The sequence below is a fragment of the Podarcis erhardii genome (genome assembly GCF_964252035.2).
Source record: "Podarcis erhardii genome assembly, chromosome: 6".
NCBI lineage: Eukaryota > Metazoa > Chordata > Lepidosauria > Squamata > Lacertidae > Podarcis > Podarcis erhardii.
In genome coordinates this window covers 29,193,198-29,213,007 of record NC_138510.1, presented here as the reverse complement: position 1 = coordinate 29,213,007, position 19,810 = coordinate 29,193,198, and the positions used below count along the sequence as shown (strand labels likewise).

General features: G+C 44.6%; 1 protein-coding gene across 1 annotated transcript in view; it reads right to left on the bottom strand.

Annotated features, from left to right (window-relative positions):
• The window catches only part of AHCY (adenosylhomocysteinase), a 28,183-nt gene extending 8,585 nt beyond the window's left edge, over positions 1–19,598 (bottom strand). Inside the window, exons 1-8 of the mRNA XM_081866801.1 lie at positions 19,440–19,598; positions 15,348–15,538; positions 13,611–13,686; positions 10,629–10,781; positions 4,356–4,468; positions 3,443–3,650; positions 2,252–2,339; positions 361–478 (exon numbers count right to left, since the gene is read on the bottom strand). Of these exons, the coding sequence (XP_081722927.1) occupies positions 361–478; positions 2,252–2,339; positions 3,443–3,650; positions 4,356–4,468; positions 10,629–10,781; positions 13,611–13,686; positions 15,348–15,538; positions 19,440–19,467 (975 nt within the window). The 5' untranslated portion in view covers positions 19,468–19,598. The remainder of the gene's footprint in view (positions 1–360; positions 479–2,251; positions 2,340–3,442; positions 3,651–4,355; positions 4,469–10,628; positions 10,782–13,610; positions 13,687–15,347; positions 15,539–19,439) is intronic.
• Between the last annotated feature and the right edge of the window lie 212 nt (positions 19,599–19,810).

The following is a 19,810-nucleotide window of genomic DNA, read 5'->3' as shown; positions in this document are numbered from 1 at the left end:
GAACGATACCTGTGTAAAGCTCTCCAGTGATCTGCACAAACCCACAATATGTGCCTTGGCACTGCAACCCAACTGCGCATTCTGCTAAAAGTCTCTGTACAGGCCCAGCCCTTGTGAAAATAAGGTACTTTCTTGTCTTTGGTCTGCACCCCCCTCATCCCTTGCTCACCACATGTCCCAAAGGGGAGGGATGCACAGGGCACATCTCGGCAGTGTTCACCCTTAACAAGCTGTCAAAAGATGCGGTCCCCTTCTCCAATTCTGGAGTAGCCACCACACTCTCCCCATGGCACTTTATCCTCCCAAGAATGAGTTCCATGAAGATGGGATCTTTTGTGTTCTAAGTTAGCTCTCACTCACCTGGGGTTTAATGTTCACAGTTTTCACGCTGTTCTCATTTAGCCACTTCACATCAATTTCCACATCAAAGTGTCCAATGTTGCATATGATGGCATCATCTTTCATGTGCTCAAAATGCCTGGAAGGGGGAGAAAAACAGCTCTTTGTGGAGAAGGTAATTCATTGTGTCCTGCACCCAAGGAACTGAACACTGCTTGAAGATGGCCACAGATCACAGGTGGGAAGGGTCTCATCCCAGTAACTAAGTCCTTTGACCACCAGATGCTACATAGCTAAAAAGATCTGCTGAAAACGACAAGGATGTAAGGTAGCCTTCAGCAACCTGACTTTGCTTGATGGAGTTGTGGTCTAGAAGGCACCAGGCTGGCAAAAGCGGATGTCTTCTGCATTCCCTCGACCCAAGGACTGGCCCATGCAGTATACAGACCAATACAAGTCCCAAGAATTTCACTTATTTTTTCAGCTGCCCACGTCACACTAGGAGGCACTTTTGTGCTTTCCTGTCACTCCCAACAGAAAGCATCCGAAATCCAGCATATTAAAAATGGAACTGGGAAGATGGTCTAACTCCACCATTACATTCTAATGCACCTTTGCTAATCTTGCTACAATCTGCTGTAAAGCCCATCTACCTTGGTTGTCACGGCCTGACCCAATTACCTCCTTGCAGCCTGTGAAAGCAGTAAAATTCTCAGCTCTGTTCTGGTTCATAATCAGCTACCAATCAGTTAGTAGGGTTCAGCAGATTTGGTTACAGGCTTATTATAGAACAGGGATGGGGAAACTGCAGCCCTCAAGATGTTGTTTGAATCCGACTTCCATTATCCCTGGCTATTGGCCACGCTGGCTGGGGATGATGGGAATTTGAATCTCAACAACCTCTGGAGTATCACAGATTCTCTGTCCCTGTCGCAGAATCAAGAATAGAAAGGATGGAATGCAGATTTAAACTCCACATGCTGTTATATCTTCTATGAACCAAAATACTCCAGAGATATCCAGAAGAACTGGGGCCTGGCCAGATTAAATTGTTTTAACAGCTGAACGGGCTCTGGTGCATTGCAGGAACAGTCAGTATTCTGCCCCCCCCCCCCCAGGAGCTCTTAGACTACAACTCCCATCATCCTTTGCCATGCTGATAGGGCTGATAGAAGTTAATAGTCCTATATCTGCAGAACACAAATTCTAGAGGGGTACGCCATTTTAATTGTGTTCCACGGACAGAAGATGACATTGGGAGCAAGATCAAGATCATTGGGAGCAAGACCATCACAAAAGCTGCTTCAATGAACCATGTGTTGCTTAATTGTACATTGAATAGAAAATGACTCTGTATGTGTATTGCTAAAGGGAACATTGGGGGATTTCCATTGATATAACTAGAGAGCTGCTTGAGGACCATGTGGTGCTTAACCTTAGATCACATGAGTAAGGTATTGAGTTGCAAATTGCCATTTTAAGGGAGTCCTTTGTTCCTCAGCGCCTATAAAGGAAAGACATGCTTATGTCTCTCCTGGAGAGAAAACAGCCTCAGGCTAGAATGCAGGCTGATGGAGTCTGTAGGAGAGACAGAGCTCTGTTTGTCAGCTCCAATTATAAATAGTATTTTATATTTATAAGAAGCTGAACCTGTGCTTCGACAAGCACATGATTTTATGCAACCATTTGAATGTATCACTTATTTGTTTTGTGTCTGTTTGAAGAAAGTTCTGTTAGCAAAAGTTTGGAACAATATTTATGGTTTGGACAATTTTTTTTTCTGAGGAGTCAGTTTTTATTCATCCTATTTTTCCAAGCTGTGGAATAGTAATATCTGCAATACCATCTTCCACAATCCCTGTTTCCCAACACACACAGGGATAGCAGTCACTAGGTAAGACGTATACAGTACCTCCCATGCACAATTTCTGAGCATCCAGTGGTGGTAACAAATATGTTGCCCTCTTTGCAAGCTTCTTCCATTGTTGTAACTTCATAACCTGGAAATAAGAAGAAGGGAAAGGATACATTGAATGTGTTACATAACACATTAGAGTTTTACACATACACCTACAAACGTGAAAAAATGAATGCAGCAAACATGTGTATTATAAGACTGAAAGAGGGAAAGAGATTCTGGCTTCCCCTGTGTAATGTACAAAAAGGCCCTGTAGATCAACAGGTGACCCACCTTCCATCTTGCCTTTTCTGATCCAGAATGTATCTGTTCTCTTTCACTATTAGACCACGGGGGATGGTTGCCTTAAACATGGTGTAAAAAGGTAAAGGACTCCTGATCTCACTTTACAGGCTGAGGGAGCTGGCGTTTGTCCGCAGACAGTTTTTCTAGGTCATGTGGCCAGCATGACTAAGCTGCTTCTGGTGCAGCGGAACACCGAAACCAGAGCAGTGCACGCAAACACCGTTTACCTTCCTGCTGGAGCGGTACCTATTTATCTACTTGCACTTTGACGTGCTTTTGAACTGCTAGGTGGGCAGGAGCTGGGACCGAGCAACAGGAGCTCACCCCATTGCGGGGATTCGAACCGCCGACCTTCTGATTGGCAAGCCCAAGAGGCTCAGTGGTTTAGACCACAGCGCCACCCGCATCCATAAACAAAGTATATGTCTCCTATTTTGCCAGCTCTTAAGTACAGTCATACCTCGGGTTGAATGTGCTTCGAGATGAGCACATTCGAGTTGCGCTTCGAAGCAACCTGGAAGTAACGGAGTGCATTACTTCCGGGTTTTGCCGCTTGCACATCCACAGACACTCAAAATGACGTCACACGCATGCGCAGAAGCGCTGAAACGTGACCCACGCACGTGCAGATATGGGTTATGTTTGCTTCTAGATGCAAACGGGGCTCCGGAATGAATCCCGTTCGCATCTAGAGGTACCACTGTATCTATCACAGCTGTATCATCCCGACCCATTTCCCATAGCACTTAGGGTGGCATATGTAGGGTTAAAACAACATACCCTAAAGCATGGACCCGATTTGGGACTCCCATTCATTCTAATGGGCCTATGCCACATATGTCTTAGCTGGATTCACCAAGAACAATGACTCACTTGAGCAAACGGTCCTTCAATTCTCACCTTCCATGGCTGCCTGCAGTGCATTGATTGGATCAATTTCTGTGATGATGACCCTAGCACCAAAGTTTCTCAGGGCTTGTGCACAACCTTTGCCAACATCACCATAGCCTGCCACAACAGCCACTTTCCCTGCAATCATGACATCTGTGGCACGCTTAATGCCATCGATGAGGGATTCCCGGCAGCCATAGAGGTTGTCAAATTTACTCTAGGGAGGAAAGCAGAATTTGAGAAACTGAAGCAATTTCCAAAGATGATCACAGCATGAAGCAAGCACATCAGAATGCTAGAGGTAGGCTAAATGCATCCAGGTTTCATCAGTTTCCATGAATAAGCATGTTTAAACCCAACTTCTACTATCCATAATTCTGCCACAGAAGCCTTCCTTGGCAAAGTGTCAACTTTCAGGGGTGGCAAAAGAAAGGTAGTTTCTTCACAGAAGCCTTTGATATTTTGCATCCAAACTATATTTTAGACACAAATGCTGCAGGAACCTAGAGAGGAAAGTTGTTGCAAGTGTTGACGGATGTTAAGAAGGGTGCCCCCCGCTGCAATTTAGCTTGAATGCAAAAGCTTATAGCTTCAAAGGAAATCTATGCATCTTTCCCCAAAAAAACCTTCTGTGGGGAATGACTTACTAGCTTACTGCTCAGATGCCCTCTCTGAAGCACACACCTCAGAAGGCATTGCCACCACTGCTTCCCAAAGCAAAAGACCAGCACCATCACAAATCAGTAATTATGATGAGTTGTTCTGTGGACAAGCAGCTCATCAGAGTAAAATCATTACTGAACTCTTATCATTTCAGATGGCAGGTGAAGGCTCAAGAGGAAAAATGAGACACAAGGAAGAACAAATCCATAGTCATCAGCTATGGAAGGAGAGACAACACAGAAGAGTTTAGTGACCTTACCTTGGTGACAGAGTCATTAACATTGATAGCTGGCACCTTCAGGGTCCCTTTGGCATGCATTTTATAGAGATTATGGACTCCAGTGGTGGTTTCCTCAGATATTCCTTTGATTCCTGCAAGAAAGAATCCAACTGTGTTTACAATCTGCTGCAAGCAGAGATCTCCAGATTTCAACCAACGCTAAGCAGCCATCTTCAGTAGTCCTCTTAGGAGGACATCTCTAGTAGTAGGAACCTTCTTCATACAAAGTCGAGTCTAAAGTATTCTAGGTTTGTATCTGAATGCTAAGAACATGAACCACGGTATCCTAACTCATATACAATAATATTTTGACAACAGGCTTTCACAACACAGCTGAAAGGGCAGCCTCACTGGGGCAATTCATTCCTCTAGCATTTCCAGTTCAATATGACCTTAGGTGGCATGGCTGGGAAAGACCTCTGCATGAGACCTTAGAGACCCACTGTCAGTTGACATGCTAGTCCTGGACTTTGGCTGGGGGGACCTGTGGACCTCCATGTGGCTGGACTACAACTGGCCATGCTGACCAGGGCTGATGGAAGCCGTCATCCAACAGCATCTGAAGGACCACTAGGTTTTCCATGCTTGCAGCATGAGTCTCATTATGTAGCTTGACATCCCTCCCTACTTCACAAGGTGGAAGGGCCAAAACAGAGGGGAAAGGAACAAATCAGGATGAAACTAGGACTTGTGACACAAGGCCAGCAGAACAGGAGAGGCGATGTTCAGTGAACTGCTTTTCTGAAAAGAATCCTATGATGCAATACAGCAGATTAATAAGGCTGCATTCAAATGGCCATTTATTCTATTTCCACAACATTTTCCTGACTGCTAGGTTCCTGTATTATATTTGAGCTTTCTTGCAATGTTTCAGCCACTTCTGGAACTATAGTGGAATATAGTACAAGTTTAGCACCCATTTCCATATTATTTGCAAATGGATGTCTTCTGGAAGCAAGTAAAATGGAAATAAGCACTAAACCTGTACTATAGTTCCAGAATTTACTTTTACATGGCATGAAAGCTCAAATATAATATGGGAACTTAACAGTTAGGGAAAAGTCACATGAATGCAGCCTAGCAGAACAGAAAGTGGCCAGTGGATAGTATTGCATAAAAATGCTACCCTCCCCTAATGGCTCTTTAACTTGTTTACAACACAGTCATGCTTAAGTATTTGTTTCTGGAAAAGGCAGCTGGTAGTTATCCAATTACAGTTGCAGAAGGAGGTGAAGGGCCGGGATGCATGCATGCATAACTGAGATGGCCTAGGCCTCCCATAAAGACTTTCCCACCTGTTTCTTGCAGGGGAGATGCCAAGTCTGAAATCGCCTGTAACCTTAAAATTTGTGCAGCTCCTTAACAAAAACAAAGATTTACAACATGGCGCTTACTAAAAATAACAAAATGACTACTACAAAGGTTAATGCGCAGCTTCATGTGCAAATGAAAAAACAGGAATTACTGCCAATTCCACAAGTGTCTCCCAGAGATTTGGGGAGGTCAGTGACAGAAAATTTATGAAACTCATTTAACAAGAATTTTTTCTACTGAATGGATAAGCCCACAGGTACGGCACTAGCAACCCATGGATTAAACCAAACAAAGGAGAGGGCCTCAGAGAAGTGGAAAGGAAGAGGCTGGTTGGTCTAGGCAAAGAAAACGCCCACGGAAGTGCAGTCCTGTTGGCATTTTAGTGGATGAGTTGCATTTAATAGATTATTTCCATCTGCAAGCAATGCTCGCCATCAAGGATCACGATGTTTGAGAAAAACCAGGTAGTCCTTCAGAGGTCAGAGAGTATCTTCACCTATATTGGCAGGATTAATGTAAGACACAAACACTTGGATCCTTCGAAATGGGAGACCATTAAATACCATCTAGTGGCTGGATGAAGATTGGCATCTGAAAGGGCCCTTAAAAGAACAGATATAATCTTCAATAGACAGAGAAGGGGGGAAAACAAGCTTAAGGTTTTTAAGAGACTAAACTAACAAAACACCTTCCATTAGCATCATAAGCAGCCCAATTGTCTGAGACTGCTGGGGGCGGAGTGAGGAGTGAGATCAAAAGAAATGAACAAAAAGACTTAGGGTGGGATTCACCTAATGAGTCCCATCAACAGAAGCCCTGTGCAATGATTTCTGCTTTAGCAACAGGGATTCACCCCCCCCCCAATCAGGTTCCCCAAAATTGGCTTGGGGAGGTCAAGAGAAACCCTAGAACAGTATACAGAGTGAAGAGGAGGATAATTCCTTCTGACAAGATGAAATGCTTCTGCTGATGGAACACTGGAAGAGCACAATGTTGAATTCCTCCCCTTGTGTGCAATCCCAGGGACTTCCTCAATGTCATTCACTTCTCTCCAATGACCCAACAAATGTCAGAATGGCCAGAGAGGAGTTATGGGGACATGCCAGAAGCATCCTAATGCTTCCTGATCTCATCATCAACACCCGCAAGTACAAAAGACAGAGTATATGGTATATGTTATCTTTCTCTCAGTTTACACACATACACGAGTGCAAGTATTAAGTGGTATAAAACAGTCTTAAATTAATAACAATTAACCAAGGGAAATTTAAATGTGTCTCCCTGTGTGTCTAAAATTCCCTCTCCTCTTTCTTTGGAAACGCTGCTTCTTAGCCAATCCTATCAGGAAACCTAGAGAAACACTATATTCACTGACACGGGAAGTCACTTTGAGATCCAGGCAAACTAACAGGGTCACACACCAAATCCATTCCATGGCTTAAGCCATCCGCCAGGGTGGGACTAAGGTTCTTCCCATGCCAAGCCCAGGCCTGAAACTGGATTGGAATGAATCAGCATCCTTCAAGATGTTTGAGAGGCTGCTTTCAGAACTTTTAACGTTGAAGGGCGGGAGCATATGAATCTAATAATATAAATGTAGAAAACACTGGTGTCTTATTAAATAATGGGAATTGGCAGCAGATCATGAGATGGAGAGAGGAGCACAGTATGGTCACATGCAGCCAATCAGTAGCAGATTACATGAAGAGACAAATCTATGGATGGACCCTAATCATTTCATGACATGTGATGGGGAGAATTTTGCCCTTTAGCCAACAGTCATATGGTCCCTGCTCTGTTGAAACAGATATTACTTTAAAATATTTTCCAGCATGTTTTTACTTTGTTACCATCAAAGTGGGTGGGGGAATTCAGCTCCCAACGCAGTGTAAAGTGCAATGCCCCCCTCTAGTGGGCCTTTTGCAAAAATCACTTTTCAGTAGTGCTCACGGCTACTCATTTTTCACCTTTTTAAAAAATCCGCCTAGCTATATGTGAAATTCTTTTTTGTTGAAACTTACATCCTGCCAACAGGGCTTAAAAATCCATAGGAGGCTAACTAGGGACAATTCTGCTCTCTTCTCCATTGCATGCAAACTCTGCACAGGCCCCAAAACAGTCTGGGCAGAGGGTGGGGCTTGCTCAGGTGGCACTGTGTGCAGGAAATGTTTAAAAGTGGGGGGGGGGCGCCCACTTCTGCTCTATGGCTTGGTGTTGAGTGGGAAGAAGAGGGAAGGCAGGCAGGGTGGCAGGAGAAGAGGAAAGTGCAAAAGGCATAGTTGCAATTCTAGCCTGCAACCTCTTCTTCTTTTTTACTATCATGCTTGTTCATCATCCTCATAAGATTTTGCAGGCTAGTAACTTCTTGGGGCTTGGTAATAATGCTGATTTAATCTTAACCATGCCTTGTGTTATGTACTGAAGTTCTCATCCTGGGCCAGCAGGGAGATAATGTAGGTAGTTATGCAAATAAGGGATCGAAAGTGACGTTCAGTGATTGGATAGTTTTAGAAAATTGTTACAGTTACGTTGTACTGGAGCTCTATATAAGCAGGCTGGCTGAACCCTTCAGTTCAGTTCTGTTCTGGCCTGTGAATAAACAAGAGCTGTTTGAAGAATCGCTGTGTCGTCTGATATGTTCACCCATAACCTAACACCTTGTTCCTTACATAACTTTATATATGCAAAGTTAGCACATGCCTCTTCTTTCAAGGAAAATAACACAGGAGGGTGGATTTCATAAAGGTACTAAAACGCAGCGCACAACCATTTGACGCAAGCAACTTCCTGGCTGTATGTTGTCTGACTGGTGTTTCCAAAAGCTTCTGCCCCTTAGCACAAACACAAAAAGTCCAAGGCAGCAGCACTTAAAGTACTGCAACTAAAATATACAGATAAGATCCATTGATTTTGATCTAACAAGGCAGTTTCCTCCAGACTAAAATTCCAAAGGGTGAATCCTTCTGCTATACCGCTGTACAATCACAGAAACTGGGTAGGTATGCTGCCTCGTATTTTGAGAATCTCAGCATTTATTCTTACAGGTTTCTGTAGGTTAAGGCATGAAGGCAGAAAGCATGTGCAAGTTATACTGGCAGGAGGGTGAGTGGGGGTACCCAGAAACACTGAATTCTCTGCTTAGCAGATGATGAGTACCGTATCTAGTCTTGCTCAATTTAGCCAGCATGTTTTTGTCCGAGTTTCATTTCTTAAGTAATTCATCTATTAAAAGGTGAAGGTAAAGGGACCCCTGACCATTAGGTCCAGTTGTGTACGACTCTGGGGTTGCGGCGCTCATCTTGCTTTATTGGCTGCGGGAGCCGGCGTACAGCTTCCGGGTCATGTGGCCAGCATGACTAAGCCACTTCTGGCAAACCAGAGCAGTGCGCGGAAATGCCGTTTACCTTCCTGCCGCAGCGGTACCTATTTATCTACTTGCACTTTGACGTGCTTTTGAACTGCTGGGTTGGCAGGAACAGGGACTGAGCAACGGGAGCTCACCCCATCGCGGGGATTCGAACCACCGATCTTCCGATCGGCAAGTCCTAGGCTCTGTGGTTTAACCCGCAGCGCCACCCGCGTGCCTCATCTATTAAAGTAATGGCTTAATATGCACCATGTAAAAACATTGTTTATTGCTACTGGAAGGGGCTCACACTTCTTTGTGTGCCTCAGGAGCATTGAAGAAGGGAAGGTTTGGAACCTTTCACTTCTGTTTTAGATTAACTACAGCTTGCTGAAGCATCCAAACCTAGACAAACTGTGGGAAGGCTTAACTATGAATTGTTGAAACAAGTCTGCTCCAAAGCACAGTTCATAGCATTGGCTTGCTTCAGCAAGCCATAGTTAAGATTAACTCAGCCATGCTACAAAGCACCCAGAAGTTACTAGTCTGCAAAATCTTACAAAAAGCAGGCAAGTGTAGAAAGGGCTCCTCTTTACTTGCCAAGATAGTTCAGATACTTACCCAGATAGTGACTCAGTGGTGCTGTAGCATGAACACATCCACCCCACCACACACCTGAAGTAGTATCATGTGGACTTCCTCCCTGGAGGCCCGTATGCATGATGGCCTGATTTGTATAGCCTTTTCTACCAATTTCAAGTGGAAAGAATTGCTAATTAGGTCAGTGCACACAGTGCCTCTGGATAGCATTCCTCAATCACATTGCATTATGTGCATGATATAGTGGAAGGGAACTATCTAGGGACTTTCAAGGAGGAAGGGCAACAGCTCAGTGGTAGTGAAAGTGCTTTGCATGCTGAAGGTCTCACCTCCAGATAGGGTTGGCAATGTTCCCCGACTGATACCCTGGGGAGTCACTGCCAGCCAGTTTAGACAATACTGAGCTTGATGGGACAATGTTTGGATCTGTAATTATTATTATTTTTATTATTATTATTATTATTATTATTATTATTATTATTATTATTATTATTATTTATACCCTGCCCTCCCCAGCCAAGGCCGGGCTCAGGGCAGCTAACAAGCAATAATAAAAACAAGTTGAATGAATACAACTTAAATACAACATTAAAATACAACATTAAAATACTGAAACATTAAAATATTAAAGTGCAGCCTCATCACAGGAGGAGAAAGAAAAAAGGAAAAAGGAAGAGGGGGAGGGAATCAAATTGGCTCCAAGCCAAAGGCCAGGCAGAACAACTCTGTCTTACAGGCCCTGCGGAAAGAAATCAGATCCTGCAGGGCCCTGGTCTCATGAGGCAGAACGTTCCACCAGGCCGGAGCCAGAGTTGAAGAGGCCCTGACTCTGGTTGAAGCTAATCTAACTTCCTTAGGACCCGGGACCACTAGGGTGTTGCTATTTATGGACCTTGAGGCTCTCCGTGGGGCATACCGGAAAAGCAGCTTCCTTCATTCTTACATTGCGCTTTACATATTTTAAATGTTTATGCAAGACCACATACAATTACCTTTCAAGAGCTGTGGATATTTTGTGTGGACCAAGTTGGTGAGGTCTCCGCCATCGTCAAGAATCATGTTCAAGGGCTGCCCATCCTTAAAATAGAGCGTCTGCTCAATGCACCATATGTATTCCTCATCTGTTTCCCCCTTCCAAGCAAACACTAGGCACAAGTCAAAACAGAGGCGCAATTAAAACACAGAGGTAATTAAACAGAAAGGTAATTAAAAGACTTAAGTTAATAGTCAAGTCGGCTACACTCAACTGAATGCAGTTTCAAGAGCTAAATGAAAAGATGTGCTATCCTGATAGTTATATCAGCAATCTTCCCTTGAAGCAACAAGAAACTCATCTCTGCATAAACAACTGGAAATCAAAATAATTACATCTGAACAGGGAAGCAGGGTGTACCGCTTAATCATGCACATTAAAGACCTTAATCAGAACCCATCAGTTTCTTATACATTCACACGCTGGTGCTCTTCATGCCATACTGTCCGTGCCCTGAGTAGCTTGCAATCTAAATTGACATTGTGGAGGCAACAAAGAGAGGGGCAGTACGTATGCTTAAATTTCATAAACACTTACTTAGGTGTAGCATCAGCAGGTATGAAGATTAAGGCTTCATGGGAAAAGGTGTGGTTTGGAGGAAAGGTTTGAAGGAGGTAGGGGCAGATTGGCTATGTTATCTTAAACTAAAGAAGATCTCAGCTTTTCCATGAAAATGGTGTACAGTTATTGAGCATTGTTGACATCCCTTTGGCTTTCCTCACTCCACACGTCAACTCTTAAGACTCACACTTCTGCAGGCAGAGATTTCATCCTCCAAAATACATGCCTTGACATCTTCCAAACTAGCAGCCATGCCTAAGCCTGTTGCAGCAAAGACAACAAAAGTCTTGCAGCAACTTGAAAACTAAACAATTGTATTGTGGCCTTACAACTTCTTATAGACTAGAGTCTGGTTCACCAACTTATGCTGCGATGAATTTGCTAGTTTTGGTGTGATGCTTAGACGCATGTTTCCACATTTTGAGGCCTATAATGAAGCCCATAGGATGCATAATCAGCAGGTTAGATCCCAGACTAAGACATATTTTATCCCAATTTAAACCTGTGAGACTTAAGTCATTACTAACTTGCAGTACAATCCTAACCATGTTTACTTGAAGGTTTCATTGAGATCAGTAGGGTTTATTTTCTAGAAAGTGTGTTAAGGATTGTAGCCTTAAGCAACCAAATTAGAATTGGGGAGGATCATAATTTTTATTTTTATTTTTAAAGCTGCTGCCCCTACTACTAAATAGGGAGCAACTAGATAGCTGGAATATCGCCATTTCTCATAAGTCTCCATCTAGGATAGAGGATTGTACCTTTCTTGGTTGTGTAGAAGAGGCAATTTGGACAAGTGAAGTTTGACACTCTCTTGCAAGAGTAAGCAAAGATGCACCTGCTGAAATTCCCAAGATATCCTTAAATACGTTGACATGTTCTTATTGTCCAACATGCAGCACTAGCAAACAGCAGACCACTTTACCTACGCCCCTATTCAGTGACAGATATCAACAGTTAAGTAGACTTCATACAATGAGACCATTCAAAGAGGGAGCAGGGGGCTCTCACTATACAGTATATTCAAGCAAATAGTCAGGAGGCAGAACTCCTAAACAGAATGTACAATCTTCAAAGCCACAACACTGCATCGTCAAGGGTAACATACAGTGGTACCTCAGGTTTAGTACTTAATTCGTTCCGGAGGTCTGTTCTTAATCTGAAACTGTTCTTAACCTGAAGTACCACTTTAGCTAGTGGGGCCTCCTGCTGTCGCCACGCCACCGGAACACAATTTCTGTTCTCATCCTGAAGCAAAGTTCTTAACCTGAAGCACTATTTCTGGGTTAGCGGAGTCTGTAACCTGAAGCGTATGCAACCTGAAGCATATGTAACCCGAGGTACCACTGTACTCCTTAGAGTAAGCTTTCTGTACTTAGAGAGCTACTTTAATCCCGCAGCTTATAACCTACATCAGGGGTCGGCAACCAAAGGCCCATGGGCCACAAGCGGCCCCTGGGGGTCATTTAACTGGCCCATGGACCCCCGCCACCCGCTCAGTTGGCTCCCATGCACCGCGCTAAACCGGCCTGGAGCAGAGCGGGAACTGCCTTCCACGACACTGGCCAGCTTCCCATTGGCTGCAGGAAGCTCCTGCAGCCAATGGGAAGCTGCGCACGCCTCCTCCACGCTGGAAGGAGCGCAGGAAATAGTGCTTGCGCATGCGCACACTCTGGCCCACCTCAGCGTTTGCGGGACTGTGAACCGGCCCAAGTCACAAAAACTTTGCCGACCTGTGACCTACATCAAGAGTGAGGAACATTTTTCACTGCTAGGGATGCATTTCCTTCTGAGCAATATTCCAAAGACCACTTGCCAGTGGTAGGCAGGGCAACAGTGGGGAAGCAATGAGTGTAAATTTTACCTTTGTACAGTAGGCTAGTTTCTACACACACACACACACACACACACACACACACACACACCCCTCTATCCTCCCTCCTGGCAAATAAGTCATTATCAGAGTCCAAGAAGCACTCCAGCCAGGCAAAACACTTGGGGGTTGAATTGGGTCAGTGAGGGGTGTAGCAGTGGGGAGAGTCTTAGGGCCAGTTGGAGAGGCCCCAAGGGCTGCATTTAGTTCCTGGGCTGCAGATTCCCTACCCTGATCTACGTTTTCATTCTTTTTGATGAACTATAAGCAGCAGCCTGCTTAGCCATTTCTCACCAACAGTTTTTCTTTGCTAGGATGATACACCAAAAGAATTCTGCCTTGTCAGCACTGCATACAGAATGAGAAATCACTCTCAGGCGCATTTCTTCTGCTCTGGTGCTAGCCTGGCAAATTCACCCCTCTAAGCTACATTCTTTGATAGTCATTGGGCTGGACCGAGCAAAAGAAACAGACAAGAGTTAAAGTGTTATCAAAGCAACATATTACCAGGAACCCCGGTTTTGGCAATAGCTGCAGCAGCATGATCCTGGGTGGAGAAAATATTGCAGCTGGACCACTGCACCTGCAAAAGAAATCAAAATATATCCAGAAACCATAAGGGGTTTTTCCCTACCTTCCTCTACAGAGATAACAAAGCAAGTCCAAACCCTTTTTACTTCCCTGTTGCATGTTTCGTTTAAAAGGCAAAACAGTTTAAAGAAACAGGAAACAATTATTTACAAATTGAGGCTTAATCAGATTTGGGAACCATTACCCGCATCGAAAGAAAACCTTTCTAAAATGCATCTGCTAAATATCAGGATGTAACTGAAGTTTTGAATACAGTGTTACAATGTGGATGTCCCCCCCCCCCCTTTCAAGGTCCAATCAAGATTTTATTAACCCGATATGAAATTGAATTCTATGTCCTTTTTCAGATTTGCTTCTTCTTGGGTTGGGTGGGCAGTCAACAACATGACAGCAACGCTGGGAAGTTGGCATCTAAATATACCTCTGTGCAAACTGGGTTGCAGGTGAACAGAATTCAAGATCACATGCAATCCCCCAGCAAACTGCGGGTGGTATTCAAAGTCAAACTCATAGCAGACCTATTGGAATCAATGACCGCAACGTCTTCAAGTTCAATGTGTCTAATGAGAAGAAGAGTTTGGATTTGATATCCCACTTTATCACTACCCGAAGGAGTCTCAAAGCGGCTAACATTCTCCTTTCCCTTCTTCCCCCACAACAAACACTCTGTGAGGTGAGTGAGGCTGAGAGACTTCAGAGAAGTGTGACTAGCCCAAGGTCACCCAGCAGCTGCATGTGCAGGAGCGGGGACGCGAACCCGGTTCACCAGATTACGAGTCTACCGCTCTTAACCGCTACACCACACTGGGTCTCTACTGCTGGCTCTCAACCTACACTTCAGGTGGGGAAAAAATCTATTCTTACCACTGCTAGAATCCTTATGGGAGATGGAACTTCCATTACACCAGAAAAACAACAGCAGGTCTAAATCCCTATAGCCAGCGCTGCTGCCCTAATGAGGTACTCCCCAATGTGCTTCCTCAGTGCCAACTATGACTGCTCTGAAGCATGATCAGGAACAAACTCCAAGTGACTTCCACATAGTTCGATATTGCCTAGCTTAGCCTTCCCTAACCTGGTGCCCTCCAGTTGTCATACTCCAACTTTCAGTCACCCCAGCCAGCATGGCCTAACGTCAAGAATGATGGGAACTGCAGCCAATCAACATCTAGAGGCTGCCAGATTGGTCCACCTGTTTTTTTGTTTAACAAATAGCCAGGGCAGAAGAAGCCCAAAAGTGGGATTGGAGCTGCAGGAGGGGCAAAAAGCTTTTTTAAAAAACCACATGCCACAGTACTGATCTGGCTCTTGCACTGGCTATTTATTCAACAGCTACACAACTCCAACTATACTTTGACTCTTAATGGCTAACCATGCCTACAAAAGACCTGTGTTCAGAGTCTGTGGCTTTACTTAAACGTGATGCATGAAAATGCTCCATTTGGTATGGGTCAGTAGTCCTCTTTACTAAGGGAAACACAAGTTAATTTTTTCAGAACAAGTTCAAGTGTTTTGTTTTGTTTTTTATTCTGCCATTTCTCTTAAAAATATTGAACAAACACTGTCTGGGCCATTTTGTTCCATTTTAGCCAACAGCAATGAGGTTCCTTCTTTCTCTCTCTTCCTTAAAGAAGGAATCCAAAACATGCTTACCTCCGCACCCAGCGCCACCAGAGTTTCAATCAGAATTGCAGTCTGAACAGTCATGTGTAGGCAACCAGCAATCCGAGCACCTTTCAGTGGCTTTGCTGCAGAGTACATCTCCCGCATCTTCATCAACCCTGGCATCTCATTCTCAGCAATTTCAAGGGCCTTGCGACCCCATTCTGCAAGGCTGATGTCAGCTATAAGCATAAGAAGCAACAGGTGGTTGGGACAGGCATTCATGAAACTGTAGTTCATTCAGGTTCTCCACTAGCAGCAGCAGCAGCAGCACAACTGCTATGAAGCTATCAAGAGAGACATTTGGCAGCAGCTGGGAGAGAGGAGCAGTAGTCTTCATTTTCTCTTGAAACCTTTTGGTTAAGAGCTTATGCATACACTGTGTTATACTATGCTAAGAGATTTATTAAATTCTACCTCTGTTTTACAAAAAATAAAATAAAAAATAATATACAGGTAATCCGATTTAGGTGTAATGTTCTCTAAGTTACAAGAAACCATCATTTCCAGGCAATTTCTTCTGTAAAGTCTTTGAAGCAAGGTGCTTCTGGAATAAGGGCCGAGGGAGAACCATTCCATGGAACTGCAACATTCTGCAAGGAATACATTTAAGACTGAGGGCATTTGTCAGCTCTAAAAGAACTAAGAGCAAGATAAACCCCAACCATAAGTTCTTTGCAACTAAATATAGCTTTCATTTTCCAAACACTGGTACATTAAACCTTTATGACACAGCACCACTTAGCTTGTATTACACCACATGCTAATCTTGCAGAAAATACAGGAAAACGCATTTGCCAAGCACTTAGATCTTTAAAAATCTTTTTTAAAAAGGGTACAGCCAGCCAACAGAGCTCAGGAAACAAATATTCAGAGAAATCTCATAAAATATATGAAGAAGATACCATTTTAAAGCCTTTCAGGTGCAAACATCCACAATAAAAGCTGGCTCCTAAAAAAGCTAAAGGTAGTATGATACATCCATCATTGACACTGGTGGGGATACATTTTACTGTCACTCTGCGTGGCCAAGACCATATAGATCTGCAGCACTAAAACACCTTGGGGCCTACATGATCCAAAAGAGTGAAGAGAAGAATATGTGCACTGCAAGTAAGATCTCATAAAGTTACCCCACATATTTCTTTTCTGCAGAGATCTTGAGTGCACATCTACTTCCTTTGGTTCTGTCTCCTGTCCAAGTTCAAGGTATCCTGCCTGTTGTCTTTGTAGAGGCACCCGCCTGGCTATTGTTGAAAACAGAATACTAGCTAGAAGGACCTCTAATTTGGATCTAGTAAAGCTGCAGACCTGGAAAGAAGCCCCACTGGAATCAGTGGGACTTAGTTCTAAGGAGACATAAAAGGTAAAGGGACCCCTGACCATTAGGTCCAGTTGCGGATGACTCTGGGGTTGCAGCACTCATCTCGCTTTATTGGCCGAGGGAGTTGGCATACAGCTTCCGGGTCATGTGGCCAGCATGACTAAGCCGCTTCTGGCAAACCAGAGCAGCGCATGGAAACGCCGTTCACCATCCTGCCGGAGCAGTACCTATTTATCTACTTGCACTTTGATGTGCTTTCGAACTGCTAGGTTGGCAGGAGCAGGGACAGAGCAAGGGGAGCTCACTCCGTCACTGGGTTTCGAACCACCGACCTTCTGATCGGCAAGCCCTAGGCTCAGGGGTTTAACCCACAGCGCCACCCACAAACCCTGAAAAGAATGTTCTTAAAAGAATGTGCATGGCAATGTCAACTTTTCCTCCTGCAGAAGTGCTACTCAGGAGCTTCACAGCACCCTATAAATTTGACATTAGCAAATTGCTGCATCAGATGCTAGAACTAAAAGATGGGAGGGATATAACAAAAACAAAAAAAACCCCATGGTATAGTAGGGCAAGCACACTTTGCAGTGATTTCTAGTAACTATAATTCAGTAAGTAGAATTGGCAACCATAAGCCAAGACTTCACCAAGGTGGTTGAATAAATGGGCACTCAAATGTTAAGGAAACAAAGGTTTGAGTAGGTGGTGAGGGTAGGGGGAGGCAGTGGACACATTTCAGCCCCACTATGATCTGTGACTTTGACCCATCCCACTGGGCACTATTTCATCACAACATATGAAAGAACCTTAGGCAGGATTTGGCACTGTTAATAGCTTTGTTGTCTTCTGAAAGCACTTACTAGTATTTCATTAACCTAAATAGGTCTTTCATTAACCTAAATAATTTTGTCTTCTCAGCAGCATTTGCTGCCCTTTGTAGTTCAGAGGCTTCTGTCCGTGCCTGTTTCTGCTAGACCAAGCCACAAAACCAAAGGCCAAAAACAGTGGGGTCCTGACTGATTGGAAGGTTGGCAGTTCGAATCCCCACAACAGAGTGAGCTCCCGTTGCTCTGCCCCAGCTTTTGCCAACCTAGCACTTCAAAAGCATACCAGTGCAAGTAGATAAATAGGTACCGCTGCGGCGGGAAGGTAAACGTCATTTCCATGCGCTCTGGCTTCCATCACAGTGTTCCGATGCAACAGAAGCGGTTTAGTCATGCTGGCCACATGTCCCGGAAAACTGTCTGTGGACAAATGCTGGCTCTCTAGGCCTGAAGTGAGATGAACGCCACACCCCTTAGTCGCCTTTGAGTGGACTTAAGCATCCAGGGATCCTATACCTTTACCTTACCTGACTACACTGTGTGTCATAATCTTATGAGAGACTCTTGTGGGAATGAACCCAGAAAAGACTGACAAATGTTGCATCAGGTAAGTGACATGAAGCCTTTGAAGTGGCAGAGAAACAAAAGTGCTGATGCAAACCGCTTAATGGGTAACTGGGATACCAGCATTAACCTTGAATAGAACTGGGATGTCTGGTTTTCCCCCCTGCCCTACCCAAACTTCAGATACTTCAATAATTGAATGGAAAATAGAGAAAGGGCAGTTTTAAGATCTTCACACTTTGGTATAAGATAGCTAACTTTAGCACACGTCAAGTTCTTGTAACTGAGTAGCAAGATCTTTTGATGACCCGCTACAGTGAATCCCAGTGATTTGCATGGTGAAACCTAGAGATTTTTTCCACATTTTCTCAGTACATCGATAGCTTCATTTTTCATTCTCATTTAAGCACATGACAGGCATTCTGCCTGTCGATCATTGTTTCAGATGTCTTCAGATCATACACTAAGCATCTCTAGAAGAGGTCAAGATGGGAAAAGCCCAAACTAAAACTATAAAGAAATGGGGGGGGGGGAATCTTCTTAACGTATATCAAAGCCTGATATTCTGACGTAGTCATACGATTGCACAACTTTCCCTTTAAGCCTCTGCCCTAGTTTTAAGCTCCTTCTGCAAAGGTAGCAGATTATGACGTTGCGAAACATTTTATTGTACGCGACTGGAGAAACGGGGTGGGCTTCTTATCCAATTCCAAAAATCCCTTCCATCTCTGACGGATCTACCCACGTATTTCAAAATAGTCAGGCTTCTCCCTAAGCAGGGGCGATTCATAGAAACCTGCAGCGTGCTTAACGCAGGGAAGCAGCAGCGACGGCTTGACAGCATGGTCCCCGAGAGCATTCTGGGAAATGCAGTCCTCGCGGCTCCACGAGCAGGAAACAAACCTTCTGCCGAATGATCAGAGGGACTACATTTCCCAGAAGCAGACCTTTCTCCTGAGCCCACATGGAGTTTGCTCAGAAATTACACGCTAGCCCAGCTAAGCCAAAGTCCATTTTGGACTACGGGAAGGAGAGAAAAAATAAGCCCTCCCTGCACACCAAAACTGGGCTAGTGGGGGATAACATTTAGCATCATCATTATTAATATTTGCAAATTCTACTTTTTTAAAAAAAATGGTTGCGGGAGTGGAGCGAGAACAATGAAAAAGGTGCAAAAAAAATTCATTTGCTTATAAAACATCACGACGAAATAAAAGAAAGAGGGGGAAGCATGGCAGAAAACGCACCATTACAGGCCCAGCCACCCCCGATGAAAATCGGGAGCACGCTAGTTTGCTCGCTCGCTCTCTGCAGGCCTTAAGCACAGAGAGCAATCAAAACCCACAAAAAGATGCAACGAGGCTCCCTTACCAACTTTGTAGGGCAGCTTGTCGGACATGCTGGCGCTTCTGCAGCTGGAGGGGCGCGGGAGCGAGAGGCGAGAGGCGGCGAGAAGCCACTGGCGGCAAAATGCAGGCTTTAAATAGACTCGCCCGGGTTGACAAATGTACGAGGCCGCCTCCACCAATCCCCTTGTAGGGCACGGAGGGGGCGCGGCCTCGCGATGCGCAGGGGAACAGGAAGCGCGCGGCGGCGGCGGCGGCTCGCCGGGCCTTGGATCGGGGATTCCGCGCCGGTGGGCGGAGGGAGAGGGAACGGCTCTTGCGCCTCCGCCTCCTTGGGTTTCAGCTGTGCTTTTATTTCGGGGTGCCTCTCCTTCCAGGGCATAGGCACACAGCTGT